The 20368-nt window shown below is 43.4% G+C and overlaps 1 protein-coding gene and 1 long non-coding RNA gene across 5 annotated transcripts; one reads left to right on the forward strand and one right to left on the reverse strand.

The window, feature by feature from the left end:
- Positions 1 to 8077: 8077 nt before the first annotated feature.
- On the reverse strand, positions 8078 to 19024 carry CCNL2 (cyclin L2). Of its 4 annotated transcripts, XM_072608504.1 has the most exons (11): positions 18665 to 19024; positions 16878 to 16952; positions 16451 to 16560; positions 15548 to 15668; positions 14553 to 14617; positions 11719 to 11818; positions 11293 to 11397; positions 11039 to 11180; positions 9765 to 9882; positions 9587 to 9679; positions 8078 to 9442 (listed from the first exon to the last, which is right to left on the reverse strand). In XM_072608504.1, exons 1-11 carry the CDS (start codon positions 19007 to 19009, stop codon positions 9088 to 9090), a joined length of 1629 nt encoding a protein of 542 aa, XP_072464605.1. In that variant the 5' UTR covers positions 19010 to 19024; the 3' UTR covers positions 8078 to 9087. The 4 variants fall into 4 exon arrangements, 3 of the variants coding, with proteins under 3 accessions (XP_072464605.1, XP_072464606.1, XP_072464607.1); XM_072608505.1 differs by lacking the exon at positions 18665 to 19024 and having other exon boundaries at positions 16451 to 16638; XR_011966939.1 differs by lacking the exons at positions 8078 to 9442; positions 9587 to 9679; positions 9765 to 9882; ... (1 more) ...; positions 11293 to 11397; positions 11719 to 11818 and adding exons at positions 12064 to 12540; positions 13720 to 13842.
- Positions 19025 to 19110: 86 nt separating this feature from the next.
- On the forward strand, positions 19111 to 19953 carry LOC140504020 (uncharacterized). The gene is made up of 2 exons (XR_011966941.1): positions 19111 to 19198; positions 19793 to 19953. It is a non-coding gene; the product is annotated as an uncharacterized lncRNA (long non-coding RNA).
- The last annotated feature ends 415 nt before the right edge of the window (positions 19954 to 20368 follow it).

The following is a 20368-nucleotide window of genomic DNA, read 5'->3' on the forward strand; positions in this document are numbered from 1 at the left end:
AGATAATCTTTGTAAAGCCCTTAGCACAGTGCCTGAAACACAGTAGGTGCTATATTAATACCTTTTCCCTACAATTATTATTATTTTCCCCCACTTCGTCAATGCCATAGAATTTAGATTTGGAAGGACCTTGCAGACCATGAAGCCCAGCCCCGTCATTTTGATCAATGAGAAAGCTAAGGAAGAAAGGTGACCTGCCCAAAATCACCCAAGTAGCAGCTGGGAGACATAGGACTGAATCATGGGTCTGGAGCCCTGGCCCTGACACAAAGCAAGGCTCCCTGGGGTCACCTGCTAAGACACCCATCCTCCACTCCTACTTCACCAGACAGCCCAGCACTCTCTCCATGCCACTGATTTCTTATGACAGAAGTAAACCAATGAGCAAGTCTGGGAAACCCAAGAGACTAAAACCTCTTGGGGATGGACGATTGATATTTCTGCCACTTGACTGTCTTTTACTCCCTGTGTGGGGTTAATAAGCCGTGTGCGACTTTGTTTTTGCTTTTTAAATCTAAAACCTTACCTGGTCTCTGAGCCTAATCTGTGATCAGGGCAATCAGGTGCCCCATAAAAGTCCACAGGCCTTCCCTCCAGCCCAGCCAGGGCCCAGTATAGGATTAAGGACTATTCTACTGACTTCTCAGGGCTAAGAGAAGCTCCATGAGATTTTATTCATCTATCAACAGGACTTGATTTCTTTCCCCTGTGGAAACACACTACAACCCCCTTTCTCCCTTAAAAGGGAAGTATTAGGACACTTGCATAGGGAGTAGACCTGTGGTTTCTTTGGAAAAGGGAAATAAAGATTCAAGATAAAACCATATCTGTTAACATAAGTTGGCACCTTCTATGCAACCTACAGAACTTAAACATGGCCCAAGGTGCTGGGAGGTAAATGATTTTCCCAGGAGTCTGAGAGTCAGTTGGTGCTAAGAGGTTGGATTTGAACACATCTTCATGGCTCCTGTGAGGAATGATCAAAACTTTTGCTTCTACAGAAATTATGTAATATATGACTTATGAAATCTAGGAGATCCATGCATACCAGAAAGTCTTTTAACTTGCAGCAAATACAGGAAAATAAATTGATTGTAGAAGACACTTCCAACATAGACTAGTACTAGATTATCTTCTAGCAGAAGAAGAGGGAAACTGAGAAATATCATGGAGAAATTGGTGTCCATAAATGTAGAATAACAAATACTCAGCAGAATGGGAGACATAGCGAGGGAGTTATGTCTCACCCAGAGGATAATGTGCTAAACGAGGATCCAAATGGTTTGAATCTTGTTTTGAGGTTAGAAGTCAGCTAAGTAGAGTAAAAGAGAAGTCTTACTTGGAATGCTTATGCATAATAAGCTTAGGAATATTAACATCTCTTCTGGGAGGGCTGAAGGTTCATTTAAATGGTCTTACAATGCTCGTAGTGGGAGAGAGAACATGTCAGGGGGAACAGTGTAGTAGGTGTATTGGAAAAGTGTACACCCTGCATTACCCAGACAATGAGGAGACAAGGGAGGGACTTTGCACAGGTTTTTAAGGCTTACGTTTTTTCTGGAGTGTGTGTCTGTTTCATGAGGTACCCACCACTGCGATTATGTTAATAAACTTTTCTTTTATCTTTACCCCTCCCAAACCTGAATGAGTTATTTCTCAAAGCTCCAATGCCAGCTCTCTAGACACTAAGCCACACTGCCTCTTGAATAAAATACTAAGAAATGTGTCCTTTGTTAATCAGATGGAACCAGCCTCTAACCTGTGGATGGCAGGAACCGAACAGAGCAGACTAGAGGCAGGAGAGGCAGAGATCAAACAAAAGTTTAATTTCAAAGAGAGTGAAATGGTTTGCAAGCAGGATACATGTGCCAGAGCCCTGCCCCTAGTGGGGAGACCCCGAGGCAGTGCAGGGAGATCTCCAGACTAATGCCAATGGCTATGCTGTAACCCTGACAATGAGAGATGGTAGCAAGAATGAGATAAGTTTGATTCATAGCAGGACTTCATGACTGGAACATGGTTCCTTGTTCAAGTTTGTCTAGTGCTTGTTGGAGTTCAGAAAACACCTGGTGCTGGTGAAAGCAGTACAACAATTGATTTTGCCAGAGGGTGAGATCATTCAAAGAGTGAATGCAAAGGATGGCTATTATGCCAGACTCAGGGGACAGCCTGCTTTCTGGCCCTTAACTCTGGAAAACAGGGTGTCTCTTAATATCTTGGTACCTTGGATAAAGGGAAATATTAAAAAGTCTCATTTCGCTGTTCTTGCCTGAAGTCTGAGATCTCAAACCTTTTCTGCTTGGAAAATGTTCTAAGGAAACAACGCCTAGGGTGTGAGATCTTCCTTCTTATCAAAACCGTAATTTATTCTCAGACTAAATCCAAGTCAATGAACACTGTGCAAAACAAGGGAAATGCCATTACTCGAAAAGAAAGATAATCACTGCACTCAAGGAACTTATAAGGCCCGGAACCGGACCTCAACAGGGCTTCTGGGCCATCTCCACAAAGTCCCTTGAGGTACCTAGAATATAAGCTCCTTTTTTCCTTTTTCCTTAATCATCTTTAGAAACAGATCAAGTAACAACATTGCTGGGTCAAAGGGTAGTTGAATAACTCTTTGGGCATAATTCCAGTTTGTTTTCTAAACTGGTTGGATCATTTTACAATTCCACAAACAATGAATTAATGTCCTAATTTTTCCATATCCTCTGCAACGTTTGTCACTTTTGCCTTCCATCACTTAGCAGATGCAAAATATTCTCAAGATTGTTTTAATCTGCATATCTCTGATATATAATGATTTAGAGCATTTTTATATGACTATAAATTCTTTAGATTTCTTCTTTGGAAAACCACCTGTTCATATCCTTTGACCATTTATCAATTGGGGAATGACTCATACTCTCATAGACTTAACAAAGTTCTAATTACTGTTTATGAATTTCCCTCCATCTTATTTTTACTCCCTATTTTCCTTCTCAGCCTCTCTTTTTTCCCTAACCCAATAACCTTCTTTTTCCCCATACCCTCTTTTTCCTTATTTTACCCACCCCTCTAAAATTATCTTCTCCTCACCCCCTCCTAATCTTATTCTATACACTCTTTTAAAAGTCCCTCCCCATCCTCTTCCCCAGTTTTCTCACCTCTCCAGAAGTTCAGAAGACTTTCTAAATCTCTTCAGATGTACATTTTGTTTCCTCTTCAACCCAGATGAGAGTAAGATTCCAATATCACCAGCCCTCCTCCCTCATCTGTTTCCTCATGCCCCATTTTCATGAGATAATTATAGTTGCTCTCTTTATGGTGGCAAAGAAGTGGAAATTGCAGGGATGCCTATCAAAATGGGAAATGGCTGGACAAGTTGGGGTATATGATTGTGATGTGTGCTCTAAGAAATGATGACTTTAGAAAAACATGGAAAGATTTGCACAAAATAACGAGGAGCAAAATGAGCAAACCAAGAGAAAATTGTAGCTAGTAACAGCAATAGTGTTTTAAGAAAGACATTGAGTGAATAAGTTATCTTTGCTATTGTAAATACCCAAATTAACATATGGACATATGAAGAAAGACACTATCTGAATCCAGAAAAAGAACTGATAAATACAACTAATGTATAGAATAATTTAACATATATACGCGTGTGTGTGCGTGTATGTGTGCGTGTGCGTGTTCGTGTGCGTGTGTGTGTGTGTCTAATGGTAGCCATCTCTAGGGTCGGGGGAGAGGGAGGGAAGAGAAAAAGAAAAAATTTATATGATAATTTTGTATATTTGAAAGAAATAGCAAGTTGTGCATAGTAGACTTGTAGTTTCATGCACAATCACTTTTTTTTAATTGTGCTGTTATGAAAATACTTGTTTTATTCCATAAATTAAAAATATTTTTCAAAAAAAGAATATAAGCTTCTTGAGCACAGGAACTGTCTTACTTCTTTGTTTTTGTCTCCTCAGTGCTTTGCATAGTTCCTGGCATATAGTAAGCAATTAAAATCACTTTATCTATCCATCCATCCATCCATCATCTACCTATCCATCCATTCATCTATCCATCCATCAATCATCTATCTGTTCATCTATAATTATCCATTCATTCATCCATCATCTATCTCTCCATCAATCCATTTCTATCATCTATCTATCTATCTATCTATCTATCTATCTATCTATCTATCTATCTATCTATCTATCTATCTGTCCTAAGCAACCTCAGCACAGGCCTTTCCTATAATGCTATAAGTTACCTACCCATTTGGAGACTAAATCCATTTCAGCCACTGGCCCACTTGTAATCCATTAGGGAAAGACCCTAATGCCTTCCAAGAGCAAGGGAAATTGGCCTAACTCCAGGAACAGGTAGTAGCAGGGACATTTTCCTCATCTTTCTCTTTAGCATTTGCGTAACAGACAAAGCCCAGGATGTATGAGTCAGAATTTCAGTGTTCCCAGCCCCTTTGGGAATTTCCAAGCCTTACAAGTCTCTAAACAGGAACTGACATAAACGTAGCACATCTGACATTTCCTACGAGTGGTATGTTTTGTTTGTGGACTTTTTCTATGTTTTGATATAAAGGTCAGCAGTAGACACAGATCATCTAGGCAGAAAATCTGAGAATGTGTTACAGAAATCACCAGATGCTGAACAGCGGAAGGCTAGGGCTGAAACAAGGCTTCTCTCAGTCCTCCCTTGTGGTGTGAAGGCAGTTTCCCAGGTGAGTGGGGGCCATTTCAGTCATCCGGATCTGTATGTAACTGGCCACTGGACCCAGATGGCTCCAGGGGAGACAGGGAGGCTGCTGGCTTTGCACAGCCCTGCCTCACTTAAATCCAATTCACATGCAAGTCATGGCATCACCTCCCTGATGTCATGGTCCTCTTCAAGAATCAAGGGCAAACAACAACCCAAGAGGGTGAGGCTTTGATCAAGCTCCTACTCAATGGTAAATTTTTTTGTTTTAGGTCAGACTCCCTATTCCTAAAAGGAGTGTACAGCTGGAAGTTTTGAAAAACCTCCAAGATGAGGAATACAACTTTTAAAGATAGAGATACCTCTGTCCCTCAGCGTTTTTCATGCATACCCAGTACAGGTATAAGACTTACAACTTCTTTGTTGTTCAGACATTTTCAGTCACGTATGATTCTTTGTGATCCCATTTGAGGTTTTCTTAGCAAAGATACTGGAGTGGTTTGCCATTTCCTTTTCCAGTTCATTTTACAGATGAGGAAACAAACAGGGTGAAGTGACCTGTCCAGGGTCACACAACTAGTAAGGCCAGATTTGACCTGAGGTCCTCCAACTTCAGGTCCAGCACTCTATCCACTGGCTCACTTCACAGCTCCTGCAAATTTTTAGATAGATGGAATTGGTATGCTGGGAACAATCCTGCTAAACAACTTCCAGAAGGATCTCTTAGTTTAAATAAAATATACCACTTTGGAGGTGAGAAGAGGACACAATGGATAGAGTACCAAGGCTGGAGTCAAGAAGACTTTTCTTCCTGAGTTCAAATCCAGACTCAAACACTTATTAGCTGTGTGACCCTGGCAAGTCACCTGACACTATTTCCCTCAGTTTCCTCATCTGCAAAATGAGTTGGAGAAGGAAATGGTAAACCACTCCAGTATCTTTGTCAAGAAAATCCCAAAGGGAATCACAAAGAGACACGACTGAAAATAACAACAAAAATCACATTTTAAGAAACACCATTCAACCTCATTGCTCAAATATTAAAAAGGGTTGTAAATGGGAAATCTTTTTAAATTGATGACCAGAGTTACCAACAGACACTGAGTCTCACAGGTCTTAGAGACTAATGCTAATGACTTCACATGTATAATCAAGAGAGAAGGGTTTGATATGTAGGCTTGAGAGTCACATGGAGCTGATGTTTTCTATAATAGCACATGTTATATCAAATTATATCTATATCAAACCATTTGCCTTCTCAGGAGAGGGGAGGGGCAGGAAGGAAGGAGAGAATTTGGAACTCAAAATTTTTAAAAATGAAATGTTAGATGGCTAGACCTCTATGAACTAATGTGAAGTGAGAACCACCGGATTACTGTGCACAGTATTAGAATGATCAGCTGTGAACTTGGTCAAGCTGATGAATGCAAAGGACTCGTGATGAAACAGGCTGTCCACCTCTAGAGAGAACTGATTGACGGCAGATTGAAGCATAATTTTCTTTTTCTTGCTTTTAAAAACAATATGGCTAAGATGGAAATGTTTTGCATAATTTCACATGTATAATGGATATAGTTTGCTGTCTCAGTGAGTGGTGGCAGGGGCGGGAGGGAGAGAGAATCTGGATGTCAAGATTTTTATAAAATGATAAAATACGCAATATAAAATTTTAATTACAAACATTTAATAAAATGTTAAAAAATTTACATGTAATTGAAAATATTCAATGAAATAAAAATAATATATTGGGGGGAAAAAAAGATTCATGATAAGATTAAAAACCCAAGTCCAAGAGTAAAAACAAAAATGTGAACCTAACTAGGTGTTTGTTTCTTGGTGATTCCTCTTTAAATTCACTTGGAGGAAATTTTTCTTTTGGAACTCTGATAAAGTACTGTACCAAATAAGGAAAATGCTTACTGCCCCTTTGGTACCTCTGCAATAACTACCAGGAGCAAATGGGAACCAGGGGACCTTACCTTAGTTAACCAATTCCTCGATGCCCATAGACTGGGTACTGGGTAGCCTGCTTGCTGAAATGTGCCAACCCCTACTTTTCAGCTCCCCAACCCTTGCAAAGCAGTAATTCATCCATCAGCTAGGCCACACCATAAGTGAAACTGAGTGGGTAAAACATTTAGTAGCAGCCACTTTTAAACCTGAATGCACTGTTATCTCCAAAGTGCAGACACATATCCCAAACAAACCTTCTAGTCAAATTGTTACTACCAGGCCTGGAGTGGTTTGGCAGGAATGATTCCTGGTTAGCTGAGAGCATCCAACCAAGAGTGTATGAGACTTAATTCTGTTTTAGATCCTTTGGAGTGAGAAAGTAGAATCACAGGCATGTGGCCAGAGGCAGTGGGGACTTGGGAAAGGTAGATGGGAGTCCTCTCTTCTCTCAGCCAATCAGGAATCATACTTCCCCCCCTGTGCTACAGTAAGAGCCAAAATGAGGTTGCCTCATATGCTCATGTCTCCTCCAATATTCCAATAGGTGAGGACTAGAAAAAGCAGGGCCTTCAGGGCCTTCAAGACTGGGGGAGGCTGTCTTAGTTTTGACAGTACTCACAGTGGCTTGAATGGCTCCATCAACGGCCCCAGGATGATGTCCTGCCAGATCACAACCCTCCCTCCCAAGAATAGAATGGTTTGAGGACTCTTCTGTCAGCTGGGATATCGAGAGCTCTTCTTCATGCCTGTTAGGACTCCTTTGAATCTTACAAAGTCCTTACCCCACCCAGTACCCTTCAAAAGCCTTCGTTAACTGCTTTCCCCATCCCAGGCCTTCAAGGAGCTCATATCTTGGAGGTAACAACATACAAAGATGTTCAAACAGATATGATTCAGCAGTAGGACACTAGAGTCTCACACAAGGTGGGACAGGAGTAGAGCCCTAAGGCAGCCAACAGCTAGGGAGGAAGGAGAGTGAAAGCATTCCAGGAATGGGGGGCCATAAGGGAAAGAAGGCAGCACCAGGCTGGTTATTTCCAACCACCAGTCTTTGTGACGCCCCTACACAACCTAGGAGGCCTGACAAAGACACCTAGCCAAAACCTACAGGCTATAAATCCTGTGCTTTTGCGATTTTCCTGGTTGCCCCAAATCCAGTGACCATGGGAACTTGCCTTCTCTCAAACACCTCTTAACTTTAGGTGGACAAGGCTGCCCCAAAGAATACCACCTCCTGCTTTCCCAAGTACTTGTGACCTTGTGCAGTAGACAGGTGACCTTCTCCTGGCCTGGTGGGAGCTCATCCTTTGAGGGCCAGCAAAGCCTATGGTGGGTCCCCCTAAAAAACTGCTTAAAGTCACTCAGAAATCCACATCCTCTCCTTTTCACTCCAAGTTGGCCTGCTTCCCCAGAGAAAGACATGCACACACAGGAATTAAATACAAAATCAAATACTTTAATGAAATCAGGGAGCAGGGAAAGAAACAGCTCAGATATACCACTAGAACTGGTACTGCTGGCTGTGCACTCGTTTCTTACATCTTCCGTTTTAACAAGCAAGCAGAACGACAGACTACGAATTCTCCAAAGTTTCAAATGTCCTGAGTAGAGAGTCGTGTTTTTTTAAACCACATAAAATGCATATATATGAAACTTCTCTATTCATGAGCTGGTGTCCTGCACTCAGCATTGCACAGATAAAAATATACTACTTTCAATACACAGATCTAAATACTTCACATTTTTAAATCAGAATTCTCTACACAAGTTTTAAGCTGACAGAATTCAAGTTCTGAATTTTCAGTATAATAGCTTTACCTTGTATTAAACACGTTTATTTACAATGTGGATAAAGTGTAAGGATACCTAATAAGGCCATATTACCATATTGTACTGTTAAACACTGCAAAATATATACACGAGTACAACCTAATATAGGTAGAAGTTCTAAAAATCACTTTTCTTGGTTTAACGTAATTGAGTTTCAGTATGGGGGGAAAAAGACAGCTTGTAGTTAGCACCAAGCTACACAAGGTTTAATTAAATAAACATTTGAGCTTTCTTCCAGCTCTATCCAGAAGGGCCATTCAGAGTTGGAGCAGAACAACAAAGAGGTCCACTCTCAATCTCATACAGGAGGCTGTGGCTGCCCATCTGTCTGTTCTAGGACTAACACTTGTTACAGGGATGGACCCAGTGCCAACTTCCAAGGAAAGATCCAGATGCCCAACTAGACAGTCGTTGGGGAAACCAAGCTGTCTACCTGATTCTATTTTCAGTCTCATGACCATGTCCATTAAATGACCATTTCCCTTTAAGTTCATGCTTAACAAGTTGAGGAACGAATAAAGCAGAGATGATGGTCAAGTCAGTCCAGACACCAACTTGCCCAGGTTATGGGAAAGAAGGCAGCAGAGGCCCTGTCTGCCAGATGGCCTCCAGGCCTCACCTCCTGTGCCTGCTGTGTCCAGGGTGTTCTCGCTCATAGCGATGGCCAGTCCGCTCATAAGACCTAGAACGTTCCCGCCTCTGATCCCTGTAATAATGACTCTTCTTCTTGTATTTCCCGGAATTATCTGAGCGTTCCCTGGATCGGCTTCTAGATCTGGACGAACTCCGGCTGCGAGACTTCCGAGGTTTTTGGGCTGCATACTTATAGTCCTTTGATTTCTTGTAGTTCCTGATCTTGGAGCCCTTGTAAGAACCACCATGGTTGGCCTGTCTTGGGGGAGAGTCGCTGCGGCTCCGAGAGCGGCTCTGGGACTTTGAACCACTAGACGTTGAACAGCTTTCACTTTTTCTAAAGAAAAACAGCCCCAATGAAACATCTACATTATGAAATCTACTTTCCTTAAGGGACCCAAAGTTCACCCAACCTCCTAGCTCTACACTAGATAGAACACCTGACAGGGACCTAGAAACAATAGAAACAAGATATACATACCTCCTCTTGGGAGACGCAGATCTGGACTGTGACCGAGAGTAGCTCTGATCTCGGCTTCCACTGCGACTTCGACTTTCTCGGCCTTTTGGCAAGCTGTGGAAAGAAAGGACTCCTTAGGCAGACTGAAAGATCAGCCACCCAAGGGGTACAGAATGCCCACCCCAGAAGAAAGCCTCACCCATTCACTGGACTGTTGGATTTGGCCCTCTTGGCACCCTCCATTTTCCTTTTGGCATTCTTCATTGCTTGCACAGAGAGTGGGGAAGGTTTATTCCCTTTGCTTTCTTTGGGGGATTCTAGCAAAACAAATATAAGAAATTCCATGGAACACCAAAAATAAAGGAGTCAGAGAGAACTTTTAATACACAAGTTGAAACTCCACTATTCTTCCTTTCCGACCCCACACTGAGGCAATCATCACACCTGTGAATGGAGTTGTTCTTTCTAATACCAAAGGAAGCACAGAACAGCTGAGGGGCAAACCTTGGAGGCAGAAGAGAGGAATGTGCACTAGCATTCCAAGACCCAAACAGACACAAAACATGGCACATGGGCCTCAGCAGAGAACATCACTTGGTTAATCATGTGTCTCCACCATAAAGCAAAGTCTCTGAAAGGTGAATCTATGAAAAGAATTGAGTGCCTCTCCTCCAGGTCCTCATCTTCCCTGGGCTTGGTGACTGGCTTCTCCATCTGTCCCTCACACAGCCCTCCACAGGATCCCTGAAGCTGACTTTTGACCAAGGGTTCTCTCTAATCTCAAAGACAAAATATCAAAGACAAATCTGTGTGACATTTTAAGTTCTTCATACACATGCTCTGATACATCTTTCTAGGCCTGTAATGCAAAGCCATCTTGGTGCTTCTGAAGTGAGTCACCACTGCAACTTCCTGGCCTGCCCCTCCCCCAGCCTAGATACACACCTGTTCCTTTCAAAACTTAGTTCAAGTATCACATCCTACATGAAACCTTTTTCTGCTGCTGGCCCACCATACATGGATAGACAGTAAGTGCCCTGATGGCAGAAACTTCATTTTTCTCTCCCTTACCTAACGCTTGGGACTCAGTGCTTATTACTAAATTCTGGCTGATCAATCAATCCTCTTGTAATCAGAGGGCAGTTTGGATAGATAACTACAATTTCAATGTAGCAGAAACAGAAAGAAGGCAAGTCAGCAGCAGCACTGTCTAGAAGGAGTAGGAGGAGAACTTCACAAAGTGGCGTCTGGCCCTAGAGGATGTTCTAATTTTTTGGAATCATGGACCCCTTTCTCAAAATGCTTTTAGATGCATAAAATACACAGGATTACAAAAGGAAACCAAAGACACTGAGGTACCACAATGTCAAAAAACCCAAGTGCACAGCCACAACGGAAATGTTCACTACACAGGTACACACATCTCCCCAACACAGAGTGAAGCGGTAAGAGCAAACCTCACCAAAGACTCACCTATTTTAGGAACAGGGGAAAAGCCAGAGGTGTTGTCTAAAATGGGAGTCCCATCAGCAAGCAGCCCTTTAGCTTGGGCTTTTGCCTCTTCAATGGCATGTTTTTTCTTTTCGACTTCACTTTCTAAATATGTCAGATCAACCTACAACAGCAGCACCAGCCCAAAGAAAGAAGCAAAAAAATCAATGGACAATGGTCACACATAATTAAGCGGGAAAACATCAAAGCAAAAATAGTAGAAAGATAAAACAAACCTTTTTCCGAGTATAGAGTAACAAAATTTTTAAGCAGATTTCTTGAATCTCTTCCTCAGATGCTCCAAACAACAGAAACCAATGGGGACGATTAGGAAGAGGAATCTATGAAAAGGAACACCACTGTAAATATTCACACCCTTATCGTGCCAGGTACTACAAAACAAATGGCTGGTAAATTTTTATTTTTTACCAAAATGCATTACCCTGGTAAAAATATTATTTTTAGAAATCCCATGAGAAACTTAAATACAGTCAATTGCCCACTGGTCTTCAAATCTACAAGTTCAAAAAAGGTCAGGAAAGGCAACTAACCAAATTAATTTACTGGGCTGAATAAAATGTGTCAAGCAAAAACAAGCTCATCTTCTGGAAGGCACCGCCATTTCAACCACTCATTTTACACCAGAGAAATCAAATACTGACCTCTAATGTCCTAGCAGCAAGATAGATGCACGCACAGGCAATGCTCTCTGGCTGGAACCTTACAAAGACATCTGTTCGAAGGCTATCATTCATATAGTTCCTAAAAGTCAAACACAAAAGAATTGCAACTCCCCAAGGCAATGCTGACCACGTCTGCAATTCGCTATAAATCACTCCATTTCTAAGCATTCTACCTCTAAATCTGAGGGCTAAACAGTCCTGTAAATCTCAAGAGTTAATGGAGGATCATCAGAATAGCTTCTTCTGAACAAAGGGAATGAGGGGAGGGACAGTAAAAAAAAAAAAAAATTTTTTTTTTAAAAAGCTGACTTTGTCAGACAATACTGTTATGAAAGAGAACCAATTTTAACTTTACTTTCTCCTGCTAAGACTACTGGCCTGCTCTCATGCAAAAGCACAACGCTTTGGAAAGACATCATCTACCATAGTGGTTAAAATTATTCAATTAAAGAAATTTATGCTCAATCTCCGTAGTGCAGAGAAGCATGCAAACTCAAGTCATCAGCTGGGCACTGGTCCCTTCTGGAGTTCTTCTGAGATTAGACATCCTCTTCCCTGAAGTTCCTTTGCATCAGAAAAATGTTTGGGTTTTTTTTTTTGGTTTGTTTTTCAACCTGTCCATTTCCCATGACGGACTGATTCACAGCATCCGGAACAGAATCCATTTGATGGGAAAAACGCCCTTGTGCATTTCGGATATATGGGAACATCATGCAGAGGAAGGCTCAATACCCAAAGTGAAATCCTCTTCGCAGGTTTATCAAAGAATCGTTTCCAAACTGTCCCATTTCAACAAGGAGTCTTAAAATGAACATTCACAGAATCAGACAATGGCAATAAAATACTGGAAGTTTCACAGTCAGTAAGCACTTTTTAAAACTATATTGCAATTTAAGTTATCAAAGTACAAAAGGTTTTTATCTAAACAGAATGTAAAATATTAATTCACTACATTTTCAACATATTTTTTTTCAGAGAAAGGCACTTAAAATTTCATATATTAAAATCAGAACTTGGGCATCTGGCTGTAGATGAAGTATGGTGAAAGATGAGGGTTGACCCCAGGAGAACAAAATTTTTTTTTTAAAGTCATGATTTACAACTCCAAAGAGTTTTCAAAGCATAGCCACAGATTCCTTGTGTTCAAGCATCAGTCAATGGGACAGACCATCCTACTATCTAGCCTATCATTTCTCCCTGAACCCCAAGGCAGCATTAAGCACATACTGCCCACCCACAAGTTTCTAAGAACTACATTAAGATGTTATGAGGAAGGCACTCTATCTGACTACAAAAGGTGTTGCTGTAAGCATCAATAAAGAACAAAATAAAGTCACCATTAGACTTTGGAAACTCCAAGGTAACTACACATTTGTTGGTCAGTAGGAGCTATTACTTTTTGTTTTTGCCAGTAAACAGATGTTTTATAACATTTTAGCTACAGCAATTTTCTCTTTTAATCAAAACAGCCACAAACAATAATCATGCCCAATTCACTTTCCTTATAAGTCCTAAAATACAAAACAATTAAGAACATTTAAAAAGAATATTTGTACTTATTGCTGTACTTGAAATTTACAATGTTTAATTAAGTATATCAAAGTTTAAAGGTGTGTACCTTTTACTAGACTATAGCAGTTGCTGAAAAAGCACAACTAAAGAACTTTTTTTAGCAATATATGTTCTCAGCCAAGACAAACTGGACCACAGGCTACTACTACCAATCTGGATCCCAGTTAACCAGTTTGTCACGCTTTTGAACTCCCACCTCCACCCACCCCTTACAGTTTTGCAAAGAAAAAGGTAAACACCTTTAATATACAGGTACAGCAGCTTTAAATTGACAAAATTTAAGTTAAAACAGTTATAAAATCTAATAAATACAGTTGTCAAAGCACAACAAAAAAATGAACAAGAAAAAAAAGTCAAAGATAACCACAAGAAGCAGTCGGCCAGTTACTATACTATCGTATATACCACCTGTCTAGAGCCAGCCTTCTCTGGAGAGCCTGCATTGGATTGACTGAAGACGGCAGCTATCCCTGCACCAAAGCGCTTGGACAGCAGAGGAGAAGTCTTAGTCACTTACCCTCAGAGGCTACCCTTTGATTAAAAGAGTACAGAAAAGAAAAGTCAAAATAGGTTCTCCATCAAACAAGTAATAGCACCAGACAGTTCAGTCAGCAGAAATATGACCCTTAATAGATTTAACTCCATGAAAAAAACCACGAAACACAAAAAAACCCACACACCCTAAACTGTCAAATCAAAATTTGCTTCAAGCATTCGCATTACTAAAATTAACGCCTGGAATTTTAGGAAATTCTTCTGTCCCTCTCCTTCCTCCCACAAGGATTTAATAGAGAAGCAGATAGAAAAAGTTTTCTAACAGATGTTAAGTCCCTACCCTAGGTCTGTCTACTCTAGTGTCTCTAACATCCCAGTACTATGTCCAATGATCCAAGTCAATGGGTGACAGGGGGGTTGGGTTTCTAGCACAAAGAGGGTTACTAAGTACTTCCTCATGTACTTGGCCCAAGGGAAAGACCAGCTGAACCCTTTCACAGGAAGGGAAAGCAATGGAAGATAAGGAGGAAACAGGGGAGGAGGATATACACTACCTTACCATAAGACAGTGCCTGAAATTTTAAGAAGCTGATGGAAATCTACACAGCAGACTGGGGCACTTCAGACAACTGTGGAGCCCACAACCAAAGTCATGGGATAGACTACCCACTGCCCAAAGTGCCTCAAATCAACATATTTCTGCCACTGCCCTTGCTGGTCTCTTAAAACAAAAAAAATCAACTTACCATGACGTCTGGACCAGGTGTTGATTACGCTCACATTCTAACACCTGAAGGTACATAACGATTATCTGGAAGATATGGGTCATTCAGTTATTACCAAGAATCTTTAGATCCAAGAATTTAGTTTATAGGGGTAACCATGCAGCAAATGAGATCATCATGCTAGATTTTCAAGGAGCAGCCTCATGATGGCATATCCTGACAGACAGACAGAACTGCTGGACGCTGAGTGTTTGCTGAATGATACACATGCCCTGCTTTGCAAGGCACCAGGATGCTCAAGTTGGGCTGCAGTGATCCCCTACTAAGCATGCCTCAACTCCACAGTAGGAAGTTTTAATCTAATTTCTGCTCTCAATTCAATTTCCAATCTCGATGGCTATTTTGCTCAGTAAAAGCAAGGACTACTCCTGGTAAAAGCTAAAAGGTGTTTTTAAAAATCTAAAGCTAATACATCTAGGGAAGGAACACTACAATTATCAACATTAGATTTGAGCAATGCTTTAAGTGAAGTCCAGGAAAAACACCCTCTCATTGCCGGGGATAGCAGAATACTCAAGTGCTTGAGCCATGCTCCTGTAGTTGACACAATCAGATTTACTTCACTATGACAGAAAAGGGCTCTTGGAACTCTGGCAATTCAAGGTAGGAGAGAGAGAGCGTCCAATCAGTTTTAGGAAGTCAGCGGCAGTGACAACAAATGGAGATAAAGAAAAATGCTTCTAACCCCACAGAAGCTAGTGTACATTTTTACAGCAGAACCATCTATTTGGCAATCTTTAGAAATTTAGTAGGATTACTATGCTACTGACAGAAACTGGAAAACCAAAGCAAACCGCCTCTGGTGTGTCTTCATTCACTGGTGAGATGGACAAATGTGATTTTTTTTTTATTTCTTAGCTAAAATGGCACAAACTGGTCCATGAATGTTGATGCAAGGTGAGTCTAATGAGAGCATGTATTCAGGAATCACTTACATTATAAGAAAATATACCAACCTTATGAGGGTGCTTTACATGGACACAGAACCCCAACTCCTTCAAAACTCTTCTCTCAGCCTTTATAATTTGGTTCTTCAAATTAACATAATCCTGATCCAAGAGCAGAGGTACAGGTTTCCTGTAACAAATTTCCCAGTCAAATCAAATCCCAGAAAAATTAAAACCATCACTGTACATCTCTATAGTAGATAGCATTACGTATGTACATTGTAAACATCATACCTAGGACACATTGTCAGATTAACCTCTTTTCCCCTATGAACATGAATGACTCTCCTTCATCCCTTATTTTTAACCTAACCACTGATTCTCATTGGTTTTCCTCTTCCTTGCACATACTAACAATTCAGGTTCTAATTTTAATAGTTTGGGCACACAGGCACTGAGAAATGCTGGCTGATTTCACTTGTGTCACTAATAATTTAACAGCATAAGAACTTCTGAGAAGTGCAGGGAAAGGAAGACCAATAATCTAAATCAATAAATGAAATTATTACATTCTGAAAAGGGCTTTCATCCACCTAGAGATTACAAAGTACTTAGCTAAGAACATTAGGCTACTTTTCAACTAGTCAAAAGGTAGAGTTCACTGAAAGCCAAAGGAGATGATAAAGGAAAAGAAAATCAACAGATATAGATTAGTTGAAACAATAACAACCCAGACTCATTAATTGTTGCTCAGCAGAGTCAAAGTATCTTATCTGGGTTCAAATCCCCACACTATCACATATGACCAGTGTGACCTTGTGCAAACCCCTTAATCTCTGGGGGGCCTACATTTCTGCATGAGTAAAAAATAAACAGATTGGGACAGAAGTACCCAGATGACAACTCAAAGTCCCTTATGATCCTAATAAAACTAGGATTCTTTTGTATACTCAAAAAAATACCAATACTTACTTTTTCTCCCTCAAATGCCGAAGTCGATGAAACACATTAATTACGTCCCTTATCCGTCTTGGAGCTTCTTCTATTTTGGAGGCCAGATGAACACAGGCCATTGACACATGCTGAAATATAAGTATTGCAACATACTGATGTTTTGCTCAAATCTGGAACTGTGATCGCCTCCATCAGCTTAAGGAGGGCTAGTAAGAGAAAATGGCAGGTAAATACAAGTAACAGAACAACCTGTAAGATAAGCAGCGCTTTACAACCTACATGGCTTATCAAACATAATGAAGCAAAAATACTTAATCTACTGAGGATACCTTGTTTTCGTAATTAGGAGAAAGAGTAAATATGTTGTTAATTAAGCTTTACATATTAAAATCTTAGGCATTTAGCTTGAAACGGAAATGAAGAAAAGGGAAAAAGTTCTACTTACTTCCATGGAATGCTTCACAAAGGATTTGGTATAAAAGAACCGCTGAAATAACACCTGCCCTGTAGCCATGGCCACCTAGAAAGTGAAAAGAATTCAGTATTATGTTTTTAAAAGTACTGTTCAGGATGTGCCAGAATCATCTCAATTTGAGAGAAAAAAAAGATATTGGGTCTCACTGTATTCAAGATGTTAGAAAACAAAACAAAGCTTTTCCAGCCCATGGTTAATGATCCACCCATACTTCCCCACATCAGAAAACAACAGTTGCCTTAAAACCAAGAAAAAGAGTCCACCTCAAAACATGTAAACAAAGAAACAATCCTCCACTCCACCATGGATGTCCTTCTTAAGCATTAAATAAGACTTGGCTGGAGATGCCTCAGGTGCTTTCCCACACACTAAATCATATTTTCAAGGGCCAAAGGGTAAGAGGTCCTGCCAACTAAATCCAGCAACACAGGAGCTGGGGTGAGGAAAGGAGATCAACACGTTGGGAGGGGGGAGGTGGCAAAGGAGGAAGACACTTGAGCAACCCTTCTGTCCCCTTGCACAATACAGGGGAAAACCCATTATTATTCAAGAGTAGGGACTGTTTTTAGTTTTGCTTTCCTATCTCAGGCAGGGCAGGCCAGGAAGTCATCTACACAGGCAACACCCCTCTTTCTCCTGGTTAAAGAGCCCTCCCTCTACCAATACTTCCCAGAATCTCAACCTAACCACAATAAGATGGTTTGTTTGTTGTGATTGCTTCCAAAATGAAAGATTTTTCTCCAGGTGTTAAAAGATAAATTCAGCCAGTAGAATACAAAACTCTTTAGTCTACCTCCAGGGCCTCCCCTAAGAAGCTATCACATTTGTATCGCATTTATTAAAAAGCAGTCTCTCTCCTAAGAAGTAACTACAACCTGCCCACTTGGCCCCCCCTTCACCCAGTTCCCCCCATTAGCTGTCTTTTTTATTTGGAGTGGGCTTGAAGGGAGCCCTCCTGAAAAAATCCTCCCTCCTTTTTCAACTCTTTTTCTTAGAGTCTGGGGTCAAGTTTCTCAGTGCCGTCATTAAGGGGTCCCCTCTATTGTGGGGGGAAGGGAGCTGTTTCTGGTGTTCTAGGTTCAGAATTCTAGAGCCTTCAGGTCATCGAGAGAGAACAAGCTCTGAAATGTTACATGATAACAGAATCACAGGAACATGAATTTCTGAGCTGGAAGGGACCTCTTACGACGATATGGAAACCGAGTTGTTATTTTTACACAAGGGGAAACTGAGGCAGAGAATTTTTTTTTTTTTCTTTTTCTTTTTTGAAGATGATACAGGTTCATATTAGGAAGCCTCCAGAGGCCGAACCATTCGTTTTACACAGTAGAAAACTGAGTTTCCCAAAGAGTTAGGCCACTCAAGTCCACAATCTGGGGCCAAATATACATTTCACAAATGGGAAACTGAGGTTCGGGTCCGCTGTACGCCCTCTCCCCGGCGTAAAGAAGCCACCGCCCCATTTGGGCTTTCCCGAAGAACCCCCCCCCCCAGCCCCCCCACGGCGCTCGGGGGAGGAGCGGCCTCCCTCGGCCCCCACGCCCGGCTTTGTCCCAGGCGGCTCCGGGAACAAAGGACCAGGCCGGGCCGCCTCCCTCCCCTCCCCCACGCCCCTCCCCCCCGGGCCGTGCTCGCGCCTGCGCACTAGCGGCCGGGCGCGGCGGCCGTTACCTCAGGCTCCCGGCCTTCCCCCCTTCCCCTCCGGCTCCCTCGGCCTCCCCTCCCCCCAGCCCCGGCCGGCCGGGCCCCGTACGGACCTGCGGCAGGCGCAGCAAGATGCCGGCCGCCTGGATGAGCTCGCAGCCCACGACGCGCAGGCCGGTCTCGGTGTCGGGGTCCAGGCCGCTCGACATGGACGGCGTGAACCGCAGCTTGTCGTCGGGCAGCAGGCAGTTCTCCAGCGTGATGAGCACACCCGAGTACAGCCGGTCCCCGATCAGCACGCCCGGCCCCGAGCCGCCCGAGCCCGCCGCCGCCGCTCCGCCGGCCCCGCCGCCCGAACCCGAGCCCGAGCCGGCCGCCGACGCAGCCCCGCCGGCCCCCGAGCCTGCCGCGGCCGCCGCCACAGCCGGGGCTCCCGCAGCTGCCGCCGCCGCCGCCATCTTGAATCTTCTTCGAGCTTCTGGCCCCCGCCCGGCGGCGCCTCCCTGCGCCCGCCCGCCTCCGAGGACTCCATTGGCCGCCGCTGCTCGGCCCCCGCCGCCGCTGCGAGCCGCGATTGGCTGCGGCGCGCGTCACTCGGGCCTCTCTCTGTGACTCACGGGCTGAGAATTCGGCGCGGGGGGAAGGGGGTACGCTACCCAGCGCGCATTGCGGCGCCTCCGCCTACCGCTCTCCCTCCTCCCTCTCCCGTCTCCCAGAATGCCCCACGACGGCAGCTTGTCTGTCACGGTCCGGGCGCTCCATCCTCGTGGCGCACCGAGCTGGGGAACGCTTGGAGCCGAGGCCTTTGTCGGGGTGAGATCGGAGACGTGCCCGGTCACCCTGCCTGGAGGGCCGGATGTCCAAGTGCTGCCCCGAAGCCAGCCTCGGCCCCCAGGGCTGGTCACACCCTCCCAGCCTCTGTGCCCTCTTCCGCACATTGGGCATAAAAATAGCACGTGCCTCAGCGGTGCTAGGAAAGTCGGCAGCCTTGCCCTCTCCCCAGCACTGTGCCAGGGCTGGTGGCACAAAGAATGGCCGTGCCCCCACCCCTCAGGGAGTTCAGACTAATAAAAGCAGCCACGTACAGGCAGAACCTCCCCCCAAGGACCCGGGAGGGAGGCGCCACCAGGATCCCCGTGACAGCTGAGTATACCCAGGTAGAAGGCAGGTGAAAGTCGCTCAGGCTCACATAGCTGGTAGGTGATGAGGCAAAATTCGAACTCAGATCTCCCTGACTCCAGGTCCAAGGCTTCCCCTACAAGAAAGCGCCTGACTCAGCAGATGCAGCCTGTCGGGCACTGAGGGCAGCGCCCCACAGCGAAGGGCCGGTTAGATCGGGAGTTCTCAACTCTACTAAGGTCCGTTTGGGTAACTATTTCAATATAATTGGCTTCCTTTGTAACCTATGTGTTTTATTTTATACGTATTTAAAAACACGATGCTGCGAAGCAGGGATCCGCAGACATCACCAGACCACCAAAAGGGTCCAGGACGAACTAAAGTTAAGCCGGTGCTACATACACAGCCTTGGACCTCTTCTAACTCGTCCCTTTCAGTCACCCAGGCTCAAAAATGCCTGGATTCTTCCTGAGCTCTGTCCCCTCATCCCAGCCCCACAGTTGGCCAGTCTCCCGTGGATCCCACTCTGGACATTGTCCCCTCCCCTCTCCCGTCTGTCCTCCCCACAGCTGCCTTAAAGCCCAGGTCTGACCCTGTCAATCCTCTGTGCCTGAAATTCCAGTGAGATGATAGATGTAAATAGGAGCTCTTGGTATCTACAGTGAAAAGTCCTGGAAGGGGTAGCTCCATGCACTGCC

The sequence above is a fragment of the Notamacropus eugenii genome, chromosome 5 (genome assembly GCF_028372415.1).
Source record: "Notamacropus eugenii isolate mMacEug1 chromosome 5, mMacEug1.pri_v2, whole genome shotgun sequence".
NCBI lineage: Eukaryota > Metazoa > Chordata > Mammalia > Diprotodontia > Macropodidae > Notamacropus > Notamacropus eugenii.

Excerpts from the sequence above, each read along its gene's own strand:
- CCNL2 (XM_072608504.1), bottom strand. The coding sequence starts at position 19,009 with ATGGCGGCGGCGGCGGCAGCTGCGGGAGCCCCGGCTGTGGCGGCGGCC. Across the intron at positions 11,398-11,718 it reads TTGCTGCTAGGACATTAGAG|ATTCCTCTTCCTAATCGTCC; the intron begins GTCAGTATTTGA and ends TCCTTTTCATAG. Across the intron at positions 9,883-11,038 it reads TTCCCCTGTTCCTAAAATAG|AATCCCCCAAAGAAAGCAAA; the intron begins GTGAGTCTTTGG and ends TTGTTTTGCTAG.